At 40.3% G+C, this 12,995-nt stretch overlaps 1 protein-coding gene across 1 annotated transcript in view; it reads left to right on the top strand.

The window, feature by feature from the left end:
• Window positions 1-1,605: 1,605 nt before the first annotated feature.
• The window catches only part of LOC138009480 (uncharacterized), a 12,829-nt gene continuing 1,439 nt past the window's right edge, over window positions 1,606-12,995 (top strand). The window contains exons 1-5 of the mRNA XM_068856516.1: window positions 1,606-1,711; window positions 8,012-8,644; window positions 10,261-10,344; window positions 10,895-10,975; window positions 11,964-12,047. Coding sequence (XP_068712617.1) covers window positions 1,609-1,711; window positions 8,012-8,644; window positions 10,261-10,344; window positions 10,895-10,975; window positions 11,964-12,047 — 985 coding nt within the window. The 5' untranslated portion in view covers window positions 1,606-1,608. The remainder of the gene's footprint in view (window positions 1,712-8,011; window positions 8,645-10,260; window positions 10,345-10,894; window positions 10,976-11,963; window positions 12,048-12,995) is intronic.

The following is a 12,995-nucleotide window of genomic DNA, read 5'->3' on the forward strand; positions in this document are numbered from 1 at the left end:
TAAACAGGTCTCCTTCGCTTTCCAGATTCTTGCTAACAACCCATGACACTGGCCCAATTAAGAGACACAGTTTATTTGAGTCATGCATGGTAAACTGGATGTGGACTTTTGAGCAATGACTTCACATTCTGGAGAAAGTCATCTCAGTAGGAGTAAAAACGTCTGGTAGCAGGAAGGCAATTTAAGTAAAAAACTCCCTCACTTTTTATTGCTGTCCATGACTCAAAGTGCTTCAATCTAGAGTATTATTTCCCAACAGGGTGCAAGCACTGGGACACATACATGTAAGATCAAGTTCAAAGTCCCCACTTCTCTGTTATAGTAATAAAATTAATTTCCTGACCTCTGACAAGACAAAGAGTAATCAATACTCAGGGTATACAAAAATTTGGTTTTATCAAAGGAATTGATAATGTATATTGGCCTCCGAACAGAGATTCTAATCTTAATACGGTGGCCAATTTACATTATCAACTCCATTGATAAAACCAAAATTTTGTATACTACTTCCCCACCAACACAGCACCACAGTTTCTTTAGAAACTACCCCCTTCAATACTCAGGGTACATGCCTTTGGGGGAAGGGGGAGTTGAACCATAGATTTAGCTGACAAATAAATTCTAGAAATTCTGAGAGTACTACAATCTTGGACAAAACTCTTGGGAAAAATTCTAGCGTAAGCATCATTTGACATGCACTTACAAAGTATATTGGTCCTTTCCCCCCACCCCCCAAACCAATGTTGACAATGTGATGCAAAACATACTGTGCAAGCCTTTGCCCGTTTTTTAACCAACATTGGAATGGGGGGAGGGGGTAAAGTGGGAAGAAATTCATCTTTATCACACAGACAAATTAGTGCGTCACATTTTCCCAACGAGTTTTGTCCAAGATTGTAGGACTTCCTTCAGTCTGTATTAGCCTGATGCCGTGAAGTTAATCACTAAATTGAAGATGAACAATCCATCCTTGTCCATAGTTTTGAAAAATGTGAATTTTGTGGCATCTGTAGTTGGATATGAATTAAGGCGCAAGTAAAACTTGGAATGGCTCTGCTACTCAAAATTAATTACCTTTTTAAATCTGGCCTGGCTGAGATCAAAACCCAGCCACAGCCCTCAGTAGTGGTTTAACCTGAAAACTACCTGGAAATCTGCTTTGTTGTCCAATCCTAACCTGCCTGCACGTTAGTTGAACTTCCTGTGCATTTGACTCTACCCTGCCTTGAAGTTTCTTCTCCTTTTTATGTAGGTTTAAGTGGAAGTAGGAAGTAAGTGTGACAGGTTTCCATGCAGTCAGTCCCTTGGTGTGATGGGTGCATGTGCAGGCGCTGAACTTGTTGGCAATGGTACTTCTAGCCTGAGCACTGGGTTGGTTCTTACCTCTCCCCCCACCTCAACAACAACAGCAACTACCGGTACATGGCTCTTCATTAAAAAGAGAATTTGAAAATCACACAGTCGCTCTGTTTGAGCTCAAGGTGAGCAGGTGGATGATTGATATGAGTGATCCTATTAATATTGATTTTTCTTAGTATTACACGCCCAGGAATGAAACACTGACTCACTTCTTATCAATTTTTATTTTCTTGCACACAGTGAGGGAAGATGTCAAAAAAGCCAGAACAAGGTCGGAGGCCGGTAGCAAAGGTCTTCAAAGACAATTTGTCTGATATTTATAGGGGGAAGAAAAAGGAACATCAACATTCTGGTAATAATTTTTCTAGTTTCTGGTACATAACAGCAGTATATCTTTATAACATTCATGATGCATGGTTTGTATTAAAAAACAATTAAGAGTCATTTGTTTTTCAAATTGACGAATGTGCAAATCTTCATTTGCACATTCATCCAAGCTTAGGATAAAAAATACATGAATTTGGTAAACTGTCATGCAGTGCATAATATTTACCCAAGTAAATTTTTATATCATTTGAAAGCTTATTGTCGTCTTGACACTGGGGAACTGATACTATACTCTGGCCATACCCACGATAGGGCACCACACACTGAAGGAGTAGGATTCATGCTGTCCAGACAGCCAGAGAAGGCTCTCATTAGCTGGGAGCCAGTAAGTTCTAGGTTAATAACAGCCACATTTAGAACGAAACAGAAAAGGATCATCGCCAGATTCATCATGTGTAATGCACCTACTAATGAGGCTACTGATGAGGTAAAGGACCAGTTTTATGGAAAACTCAAAAACGTGCTGGGCAACAACAGACCGCAAGGAGAATTGACCGTCTTGATGGGAGATTTGAATGCCAAGATTTGAAGCCATAACATCAGCTATGAGGACGTCATGGGGACACATGGATTACATGTAGGTGACATGAATAATAATGGTGAGAGATTTGCAGATTTGTGTGCCGAGCATGAGCTGGTGATAGGAGGGTCCGTTTTTCCGCACAACCATACAACTTGGGTCTCGCCCAACTATACAACTGAAAACCAGACAGACGACCTCTGCATACACTGTATCAAGGAAGTTTAGAAGAACACTGCTTGACGTAAATTTCAGCTCAAGTTGAAAACATCAGCCAGATGCGTCTCAAATAGGGTGGAATATGATATCAACTTATTGAAAGATCCTTTATTGCACAGCAATTTTCCATCACGATCAGGAATAAATACCAAGCTCTCCAAGATATGCAGGACCCTGAAGACCCCATAGACGAAAACTGGGATAGCCTAAAGAAGGTGTGGACTGAAACAAGCGAGGAAGTACTTGGTCGAAAGAAACAATCAAAAAAAGGTTGGATATCTAAGGACACGAGTGCAAAAAGAAAGGGCCCATACCGAGTACATTGAAGCAAATAAGGATGTTAAAAGAAGTGTGAGAGAGGACAAGAGGAAGTATATTGATGACCTAGCTAAGGCAGCAGAAACAGCAGCCAGGCAACATGACATGAAGACACTCTATGATACAACAAAGCAACTCTCAAGTAGGTTCAGGGTAATAAACCGCCAAATTAGACACTTACCGTATTTACCTGTGTATAATACGCGCCCGTGTATAATACGCACCCCAATTTTGGACTGCATTTTGAAAAAAAAAGTTAGAGCAAAAAGCAAAACTAGTGTGGAAAAATCCATTTCCTGGATAAGAAAATTTGCTCTGCTACATACAATAGTAAAGTAAATAAGCCTACGTAAAGTGTTTAAAAACTGAAACCTTTAACTCGTAGTCACAATCGAACAGCACTTCTCTCGCACAAGATTCGTCATCGACAAGTTCATCTCGTTGTCCGTCCACAAGATCGTTTTTAATTTTACTACTCCATATTTGACAAAATACGACTCAATCATCTCTTCAGGCAGAACTGAGGTCAATCTGCCAAGAATTACTGCTAAATTGGTGTTTTCTCTGTAAATGCTGCTTTCATGCTTTCAGTCACACGAGCTTCGAAAGCATAAATAAGCAGGCTTCTTCGTCTCCCCAGTCCCAACACGTGGAGCACGCCAAACTCTTCATTCCTTCGGCATCCAGTTGGCCTTTCTCTTGGGCGTCACTGATAACCCTGTGCTTGTTTTCAACTTTAGGCACCGTTTTCCTCTTGAAAATCACCATTGGTCTTAATTTTGATCCATCACCAGCACGCGCCAACAAAACAGTTGCGTGACATTAATTTTCTTCTCCGCGGTGTAATGTTGATCATTCGGTTTGGCGGCATATCGAAGATCAGTGGCGTTTTGTCCATATTTCCAGTAACATGTAGTGGGTAGTTGTGTTCTTTGCAAAGTTTTATAATATAACAGTGTGAAATCGGATGATCTTCAGCGAAATTAACGAGCGTTGTTTATCAGACCGGCATCGTAAACTCCGAGGAGTTTCGTGGCCATTTTGATGTTTCAGTTTAAGGCTATGTTGTTCAGTTGTTCATTTAAACAGAAAGGTTAATTTATTAGTGGATCTTGGTCAAGCCTTTTACTTTTCAATCAGAAACCAATGCGTCTTTGTTTTTATGCTAATGAGGGATGCGTGTCTAAAACAATGGATTCCGTGTATGATACGCATCTCAATTTTCGGAGCTGTTTTAGCGGAAAAAAAGTGCGTATTATACACTGGTAAATACGGTAAATGGCTGCCTTCTAACAACTACTGGGGACTAGCTTACAAGATGGGTAGAGCACTTTCGACAGCTGCTTAATAGACCTTTGCCATTGCAGCCTCCAACATTGCCACCAGCTGACCAACAGCTTGATATAAACTGTGAACCCCCAACTGAAGCTGAAGTCAAAAAGGCGATCAAATCCCTGAAGAAAAACAAATCAGCAGGTTTAGACAACATCCCTGTAGAGATATTGACGGCTGACATCAACAGCTCAGTGCACATGCTACAGGGCCTCCTAACTAAGATCTGGGAACAAGAATACATACCATCAGAATGGAGAGAGGGGATCCTCGTTAAGCAACCTAAGAAAGGAGACCTGAGCCTTTATAGAAACTATAGAGGAATAATGCTCCTGTCAACCGCTGGGAAAGTTTTATACCCTATAATCCTGGATTGTATGAGGGAAGCTGTGGATGAGATATTGAGGGAGAACCAGGCAGGCTGCAGGTCATCAAGATCAACAGCAGATCAAATAGCTACCCTGCGTATAATTGTGGAGCAGTCGCTGGAATAGAGGACCCCACTCTATGTAAATTTCATTGACTATGAGAAGGCCTTCGATAGCCTGGATAGAAATGTTCTGTGGGATTTGATGGCCAATTATGGAATCCCTGGCAAGATCATATCGCTAGTGAACTATTCTTCATGATGGTGGCTTAACTGAAAGCTTTAGTATCAAAACGGGCGTAAGACAGGGCTGTCTCCTATCACCATTCTTTTTCCTTCTTGCGATTGATTGGGCGATGAAAGAGACGACAACTGGCTCAAGGAATGGAATTCAGTGGACTCTTGTAGACCAACTCGGCACCCAATGTACCAACTTGGCACTTCTGGCTCACACTCATTCTCAGATGCAAGCGAAAACCTCCAAACTCAAAGCTATCTCATCTACAGTAAATTAGGGCTTAACATCAATACTGATAAGACAAAGATCATGAGGATCAACAGCAAATGGAATGAGGATATTACCATCAATAATTTCAGCATAGAAGATGTAACATCCTTCACATACTTAGGCAGTGTTATTAACGTCACGGGAGGAACGGACAAAGACGTATTGGCAAGGATAGGGAAAGCAATTTGTAGCGCATTTAATATCTTAGCACACATCTGGAGATCCAGGGAAATAACAACAGCCACCAAAATTAGAATTTTCAATTCTAATGTAGAGTCTGTCTTGCTCTATGAGTCTGAAACATGGAGAATGACTGAGACAACCGTGTCAAAATTACAGACTTGGAATTTATTGGCCTGTCACTATCAGCAATTCTAACCTGTGGGAAGCCGCAGGTCAAGCACCTGTGAGGCAACAGATAATGAGGAGAGGAGGCAGTGTGGCCCAGTGGTAAGGGCGCTTGCCTTGAGATCCGGAGATCCCAGGTTCAAGACACGCTCTGACCACTCGTTGAATTTGATCCTGGTAGTCCCTAGTTCAACTTCTCAGCTGCACTTGTAAATAGCCAACTGGTTTGCCTCCGGCCAGTTGGGATTCTTAACAGTTGTTGTTGTTCTGTTCTGTCGTTTCGTTGTGTTTCATTGGCCCTGAAAAGCCCCTATGGGGAGCGGTCAATTAAGTATGTAATGTAATGTAATGTAATGAGCAGAAAATGTGCCTTTATTGGCCATACACTTAGGAGATCGAACGACTGCATTGCTTGACAGGCCCTTGGTTGGAACCTACAGGAAAGTAGACGGAGAGGTAGACTGCGTAACAGCTGGAGGAGAGGCAGACCATACCATCCAGTCGAGAGGTCTCTCTTGGCACCAGCTCGAACACCTGTCCAGGGACAGAGGGGACTAGAGGGACTTTGACAGTGGCCTTTGTTCCGAGATGGAATGATAAAGGCTTCAGATCAGATCAGATCAGAAAGCTTATTGAATACTTAAAGAGTTAAAGGTTCAAATACAAAAAAAAAAAGAGAAAAAAAAGGAAATGAACTTTATTTAAGTGTCTAGTCTTCTAGTGCTGTAGAGCACTAATCGGGGACACTGTAAATTGAAATTAACAAGTTGATGCAAATCAAATCAAATTTTGGTTATTTAGGAGAGGGGAAAACTGGAGTACCCGGAGAAAACCTCGGAGAAAAACCTCTCGGTGCAGAGTAGAGAACCAACAAATTCAACCCACATATGATACCGAGTCTGGGAATCGAACCCGGGCCATCCCTGCACCCAATTATTGTTAGATTTGGCACTTTATTGCTTGTCAGAAAATGATGCAGTATCAAGGATACCTTCAGTCAAGAAAAAAAACAGGAATGTTAATTAAAGTTGAAATTATTTTGGGTGAAAAATTAAAAAAGATTTTAATTTCTCAAAAGTCACGGAACTGGATGTGTAGATAACATAGAATAGCTTTTAAGAGGTTTTGAGCTGATCTTAATTGCTTTTTAGGAAAGGTTGACAGTAAAGTAAGCATGAATTATTTTGAATGGTGTGAAAAAATGGCAGTTGGAACAGAAGTTCTTAAATCTGCATTTTCTCAAAAAGGAATATGCCAATGACTTAAAGACTATACTGACAATGCCTTTGAAGACATCTACACTACATCTGGACAAAAATTTGAAAATGTGTGCACTCTTGAAGTATCTTAACAGTTATGTGCTTGAACTTTCTGTGATAATAGTTGATGCAATAATTATATACAATATGAGTGGCATATCTTCTGTATCACATTTACAAACTTGATATGAAGGACAATTGTCTGGGTGAGTGTATTCCTGAGAAGGACTGTTTAGGGTGACATAGACTGATGTTTGGACAATCTGAGCGGAAGTAATCTTCAGGGTCAAGGGATTTGTGTAGCGTCAGTAGATTGGTATAAATACTCTAGTCATTTTGTAGTGATTGGTTATCAAAGTTATACTCTTATTGGTCAACTGTCTGTCACTGGCCATGAAGACTGTAAAACAGTGATTGGTGCATTTGGATCCATCTTAGTCTAATGTCTATATGCATATTGTTAGTAAAAAAAGGTCAGTCAGTTATTTTTATTAAAATAAATCTGTTTGTCTGTTACTGCTGTTGCTGATAAGTTATCCATTTTGTAGGGACTGGAGGAAGTTGTAAGCATTGGTTTAGTGGTCTGTTTTTAATTATAAGTCAGTAAACCAGCTTTCCATTGGTAGTAATTTAGTACTGTGGGCTGTCTGTTGTTGTCACATGTTTGTGTCCAGTCACTCTTGCATTGAAACCTGTTGAGCATGAAGATATGATTCGACTAAACATGAAAGATGCTCATTTAAACTGCAGATTAAGCACATTACAGTTATGAAAATTATTTGAGCGGTAACAAAAGTACAAAGTAAAGCCTGAAGAATTTCAGCTTGAACAGGATTTGAATCCATAACTTGTGGGTGGCAAACTACATGTACCCAATTACTGAGCTGTGTTCAGTTGCTGTGTAGTATAGGAGCCTGGCGTAGGGAGGCACGGTGGCCTCATGGTTAGAGTGCTTGACTCCGGACCGCGTGGTCCAGGTTCGTGTCCTGGCCGGGGACATTGTGTTGTGTTCTTGGGCAAGACACTGTACTCTCACGGTGCCTTTCTCCACCCAGGTGTATAAATGGGTCCCGGCAAAATGCTGGGGCGAACCCTGCGATGGACTAACATCCCATCCAGGGGGGGTGGGGGGGTATAAAATTAAATACTACTAGTCGCTTCATGCTAAGGAAACCGGAGATAAGCGCCGGCCTGATGGGCCACTCGGCTCATAAGCGGTGACTTATAGGAGCCTGGCAGAGGTGATGTGATCCCATAAGAGGTTAAATTTTCTAATGAAAACTCAGATGTATTTTGTCAATGACAATCCTGAAAACTTATTAGCAAACCCACCTTAAATGAGGTCATCGTAACCAGAATGATACCCCAGAGATCTTTTCTGATGCTTGTTTCAGGTGCTGTTGATGGAAAAACCAAGTACACAGTGTTATGTTGCCTTCTGGTCAGGCTGGGGTCACAAGTGTTGAGGGATGTGTTTGATAGAGTAATTCATCCACAAGACCTTTGGAATACCTTGAAACGTGAGCCAGTGCACTCTGAGCTTCGGTCTCTTCGAAAGGAAGGAATCCTCAATCCAGCGCAGTGGATTCAATTGTATCCAGTTAAGCCCTCTTCTGTGTCATCCACTGGCTTTGACAATTCTCTCTTGCTTGTGCTTCTGAGGACAATCTGTAACCTGAGTCCTCCAGCCACTGGCTGGGATCTACTTCCCCATTCCTCTGACAACAGCTGTGAATCTCACATTGTACGTTTGAAGTATTGTGCGAATGCAGTATCGGACCATACTGAAGAGGCCTTTGTTAGTGATGGAGAATTCTGTAAATACAGAAAGCAGATCCAGAAAACACTGGTAGGATTGGGTGGAGCTGAATATGAAGTTGCCATCCGTAAAATAGAGGAAGAAGAAATGGATCCATGGGATGAGGAACATTTCAAAGAACTTCTGAAGCAGTGGAAAGATAATGACAACAGAATTAAGGACAAACTGAATGAGTGGGAGTGTACAATGAAGACCTCTAGAGATGCAGGTGTGTTTTTGGGAGCAAGAACTTAGGGTGCTGTTCATATGTTGCCTGTTTCAAGGTTGCTCTTTTTTTCTTTTTTGCGTATTGCTTCATAACAGGGTAATACCACTTTTTTTCTTGTTTTACTTTAAGACAGGGTAACAACTAGCTCTTGTTTTACATGTATGTTAATATTGTGTTGTAACATGCCCATTAACAAAACCATTTACGTGACGTTTTTCAAATATTATGTTTGTTCCTTTCCCCTTTCCAAAAAATTGGAACTTACCGTAAACGTCCATGTATAAGCCGCACTTTTTTTTCACAAAATTGAAGCCATAAATCAAGGGTGTGGCTTATCCATGGATACATATGTGTTTGGAGTTTTAAAAAACCTAATTAATATTCATACAACTTCTTAAGATCTCAGTAACGAAAGATAAAAAAAACTGAGAGCATGTTGCTGTTGTTCATTGGCTTTTTAATGAGTGGTGGCTCAAAGGAGCCGTTTGTGTCTTCGAGTGTTTATCGGCGAATCTTGCTCTCCTAGAGTTCTTTCAAGCGATTAATTTTCGCTGTACTCGAACAAGTAAACACCAACCTACAAGGAATCTCCATGGCATTCCTCCGCACAGCTGTTTGCAGTGACGTCTTTGGCCAGTCACTTCCACGCATATCTTTCCGCCACGTGCAATAAAATACCACAAAATTCGCGAGTACTCGCGAGGTAAATGGCCAACTGCTTCGTTGTCCTTGACCACCTTCTCGGCAAATTTGTCGACTGCATTATCAAGCTCCTGTTCTGCATGAATTTTTTCGCCTATTGCAGGTATAGACGTGGTCATGATACCCAGGCCCTGGCCCAGATTCCTCCCCATGTTTAAAGCTTGGCTACTAAGCACTCATTCGTTTTCAACTTTATGCTGAAACCTTGTTTGTCCTTGTTGGTTTATAGCAATAGAACATTACTGGAACTTCAAACTTTATTGTACTACATTTTTTTCCAAAATGTGCGCTTCTAAATTCGGGGTGCGGCTTATCTACAGATGCGGCTTATACATGAACGTTTACGGTACTGCTTAAGATTGTTGATACCCTGTTCTCATATAAAACCCCTTTTATGCAGCAATTACACTTTCATGAACTCCCAGCCATCTTTGACTCAATCTTCAAACCTCTGGCAATTGAACATAAACATTTTGCTAGATATCTTCAAAAAGGAGCTACCCAAACCAATTTTGGTTTGGAATTCTTTTCTGAGACAATATTGAAAATGTCATGCGATCAATATGAAATGATTTCTCCTCCACTCTCAAAATCTAAAACAGTGTTTCAATTATTATTTTCAAAGTCAAGTAGCTATTTCTGCTATTTTGATACTAATCTGATTCTGACACTTGGCATTATTTTTGAAATACATCTCAGATTATTCTCTCATATACTTTTATTTTAAATGATCAATTTGCTAATTTAACTCCAAAGTCTTTTCAGTCAATGTCTTATTAAAGGGCTTCTGTTTTCTATATAATTTTAAAATGTTCATGAGTACAATTATTTTTCTTTGTATTTGATAGTTCTAATGAAATTCTTGCTGGTGTTTTTGTTATTATGCTGACAGCAGATTGATTATTTTACAATAGATCCTGTACTTCAGCCAGAAGCAAGCTTTGCTGATGTTGTTTCAGCAGCTGCAGGAAGCAGCGCACACACTCATCACAAGCAAGGTCACTACATGTCATAGATACAAATGACTGAAAGGCAGTGTCTGGCAATTACTTACCAGGTGATCTGGTGACGTAATGCGGAGGACTGGGGAGAAAAATTTTAACGCCGTATCCCACAACCATGCGCGGCCTTGAATGTTATTTCCGAATTCAACATGGCAGAGGCTACGTTAGATCTTGGCGGTTTCCATTTGAATGTTCATTCAGTAACAGGAAATGTAGGAGACACGGAAAGATCTGTTGAGTTTTGGCGATGGAAATACTGTACTGCAGGAAATCTGGAAACAAAACCTAAGGCCGCTCACGGTTGTGGGATACGGCGTTAAATTTTTTCTTCCCAGGCCTCCAAATTACGTCACCAGATCACCTGGTAAGGATGCCTGAAATAGTTAATCTTTTTTTGACACAAATAAACATATTCTTCTCTAAGATGTAGTTAGTATCATGATACCCAGACGAAATTTGGCCAGGGTCAGATTATGTTAAGAACCCATGTTAGATTTTCCAACATACATGCACTATTGATCTTACAATGAGTAATTTCTAATAGATCCTGTGCAGGCAGAAAGAAGTGGTGCCGATATTGCTTCAGCAGCTGCAGGAACCAGCATACACAGTCATCACCAACAAGGTAATTGATATCAGTCACTGTAAGGATGTTTCTTAAATTCAAACATCTAAGTGAAAAGAGGAATACATTGTTGTTGGAGTGTCTCTTTCAACCACAGGCCTTTGCCTTTGTGCCTGCCAATGGCATTTTCTTGCTTAAGTACCAAAACTAAAAGTCTTAGTCTGGTGTTCATTGAAACCCATCTATGTCTTCTCTACCACAATATATCACAATCATAAAACCAGCACTTGATGCCGAAAGCATGTACATGTAGTAATGGTATTTGAGGTTTTGTTTTAAATTGGTTGACTTCACACTTACTGCTAACTGACTGAAAACAGTCTTTTTCACACAGCTGCGTATGGGAGCACATTTTTATCAATGCAACAGCCTGTGGAGTTCTTCAAGGCTCTCAGTTGTTCTTGCGCTTGCTTTGTTATTTCAATTATGTATTTTTCGATACATTATATTTTATTTTACCCATCCAGCTGATCAATATTGCCTATTATTATTCATTCAAACTATTTCCCCGTTTTCGATTGGTTAAAACCACATGCATAATTTACCATAACCAGCTGCTGTTCACCAAATTTGGAAAGAAACTTCGTCATATTGAATCAATGACGTCAAAAGTGTAGCCCGCTGCAGATTATTGAACCGATGACGTCAAAATGACGTCAAAAGTGTAACCCGCTGCAAATTATTGAACCGTTGACCGAAAAATGCAGGGGACGAGATCTCGGAGGATGTTATCCACCTCGGCCTTCGGCCTTGGTGGATAACACCCTCCTCGACCTGCAGAATTCTTCATATCCTACTCAGCCTCATTCAATAATTGCTAAATATTTACCTTGAAAGTTTTTTTTTTTCAGTTAATGTCAGTGCAGCTGTATCTTTTTAATTTCTAAACCATAATATTGTTTTTCTCTTTATTTCCTGGTAGTCAGAAAGTTCTTTATGCCGCTTTTTGTCAATCTAACAGCAGATTGTGTTGATTATTCTGCAATAGATCCTGTGCAGCCGGAAGCAAGCCATGCTGTTGCTCCTTCAGCAGCTGCAGGATGCAGCCCGTGGCACAGTCATAACAAAGAAGGTAATTATTAACACAAATTACGGAAAGGTATCTTGAATTCTATTTATAAGTGGAAAGTGGAATTCGTTTGGTTTAAGAACTTTTAACTCCTCACTGTTCAGTTGTTCATAAATCCTGTCTTCTTCTTTGCTTGGGCTGAACTGGTTTCATTTTGTTTATTTGTCTAGTTACATGGCGCAAAGCTGCAGCTCTGTGATCTTTTAATCTTTGCAATTTTATTTATTGATTTATTATATAGTTGCCACACAAAACTTTACAATGATAAAATCCACCAGTAAGAATATATACATTTAGTAAATTTTCAGCTCCGACTATTGCATTTCTAGCTTTTTGATTGGCTAAAAAACTCCGACTATGAGCCATTATAGTTAAATTGATCACGTTACGCGATAGTGTTCGTCCGCGGAGAGACACTATCAGCCCAAAGTGCCCGTCCGAGGAAAATACCCGGATGGATAGTAGTCGTCCTCTGAAAAAACAGTTGACAGTTGTACGCTATTCTTTAGCCAATGTACGCTGCGAATTATTGACATTTGTGACAGCCTGTACGCATGAATAAATATTTGATTGATCTGCATTAAGTGGGTTTTGACTGTTTTTCAACTGGCGCGGGGAAGAAAATTTAGTGTTGAACAATAAAGACAATAGAGTGTTTATGTCTCGGAACTATCGGTCTGATAGTTGCCCCTTGGAAATTTGATGTTCTTAAAACTAGCATATTAGCCCTCGAAGCTTCATATGGAAAATAGTGCGCCAAGATGCTCTTTCCGGACACTTTGTAAAGTTGTGGGAATAAAAATCGGCGGCAAAACCTGGTTTGAGAATTTACTAAAACAATTATTCCATTCGTCCTTGTTGGATATGAAGTGATTATAACCAACTCGCGCTACGCGCTCGTTGGTTATTTTATCACTTCATATCCAACTCGGGCTCATGGAATAATTGTTA

Source organism: Montipora foliosa, chromosome 1, assembly GCF_036669935.1.
Source record: "Montipora foliosa isolate CH-2021 chromosome 1, ASM3666993v2, whole genome shotgun sequence".
In the NCBI taxonomy this organism is placed as follows: Eukaryota; Metazoa; Cnidaria; class Anthozoa; order Scleractinia; family Acroporidae; genus Montipora; species Montipora foliosa.